The sequence below is a fragment of the Aspergillus ibericus genome (genome assembly GCF_003184845.1).
Source record: "Aspergillus ibericus CBS 121593 unplaced genomic scaffold BO80scaffold_57, whole genome shotgun sequence".
NCBI classification, from domain to species: Eukaryota; Fungi; Ascomycota; class Eurotiomycetes; order Eurotiales; family Aspergillaceae; genus Aspergillus; species Aspergillus ibericus.
In genome coordinates, this window is record NW_020292155.1 from 3,128 (window position 1) to 4,116 (window position 989).

The 989-nt window shown below is 21.8% G+C and overlaps 1 protein-coding gene across 1 annotated transcript; it reads left to right on the forward strand.

Annotated features, from left to right (window-relative positions):
- Positions 1-257: 257 nt before the first annotated feature.
- BO80DRAFT_366341 (uncharacterized protein) lies at positions 258-413 on the forward strand (the record flags this gene model as incomplete). The annotated part of the gene is made up of 1 exon (XM_025716244.1): positions 258-413. A coding segment is annotated over one exon (156 nt), but the record flags the coding sequence as incomplete, so codon positions are not given.
- Positions 414-989: the final 576 nt, after the last annotated feature.

Below are 989 nucleotides of genomic sequence, written 5' to 3' on the forward strand. Positions count from 1 at the left end.
ACTAATTTAAAAATTATTTTATTCTATTAATAATTAACTAAAGAATTAATAAATATAGCCTATTAATTTTAGATAACCATGACTCTTATTTAATACTTAAATTTAATGATTCATATTATACTAATAATATTATTCTAATCTATATATTATTTAGTTTATCCTATCTCTACTAGCTATTAAATATCTTCTATTTTATATCCTTTAAGAAAGTATATTATAGCTTAATAGAACCCCTCGCACGTACTTAATATTTAAAAATTAATAAAAATAATTTTTTAAAGAAGTATCTAAAAGCCTATACTATAGTATTTAAAAAAGCTAATATATATAGTACTGTTAAGGCTTTAGATTTAGTTCCATATAAACCAAGTCAGATACTTAATAAGCTATTTTATAAAGATTTTTTAAGCTGACCAAGTAGCTAAGATTTTTAATCTATATTTTTAAAAATACTAGTTAATATAAATCAGCTTAAGAAGCAGGAATCAAAACTTTAAAAATTAATTAATAGTATAGTTAATATTATAATAAAATCAGCCTTAGACTACATCTTCAAAAATACTAAAATAGCTCTAAACAAGACAGACTTATTAAGTAAGAAGTCTAAGAATTATACTAAGTAAATATAAAATTAAATACTAAGAAATAGTAAAATAAGAAGCAGTTTACCAGCCTAAATAATCCTATTGTTAATAAAACAAGAGAAGTATTCCAACATAAAAGAAAGAAAAATAAAATAATCTATATAAAAAATTTATAGTCTTACCGTCAGGTACCTCCCCAGTATAGTAACTATAATATTCTAGGTTATATATATATGAGATATCCTAATTAAGGAACTAGATGAAAAGATATTTAAAATAATATAATTAAGGTTTTAAAACACCATATTTTTGTATATTAATCAGAATTCATGTTAATGAGGTATTTAGTGAGATATTTAGGCAATTTAAGTAGCTTGCTCACTTGCGTAGCTCGCTCAGTTAATG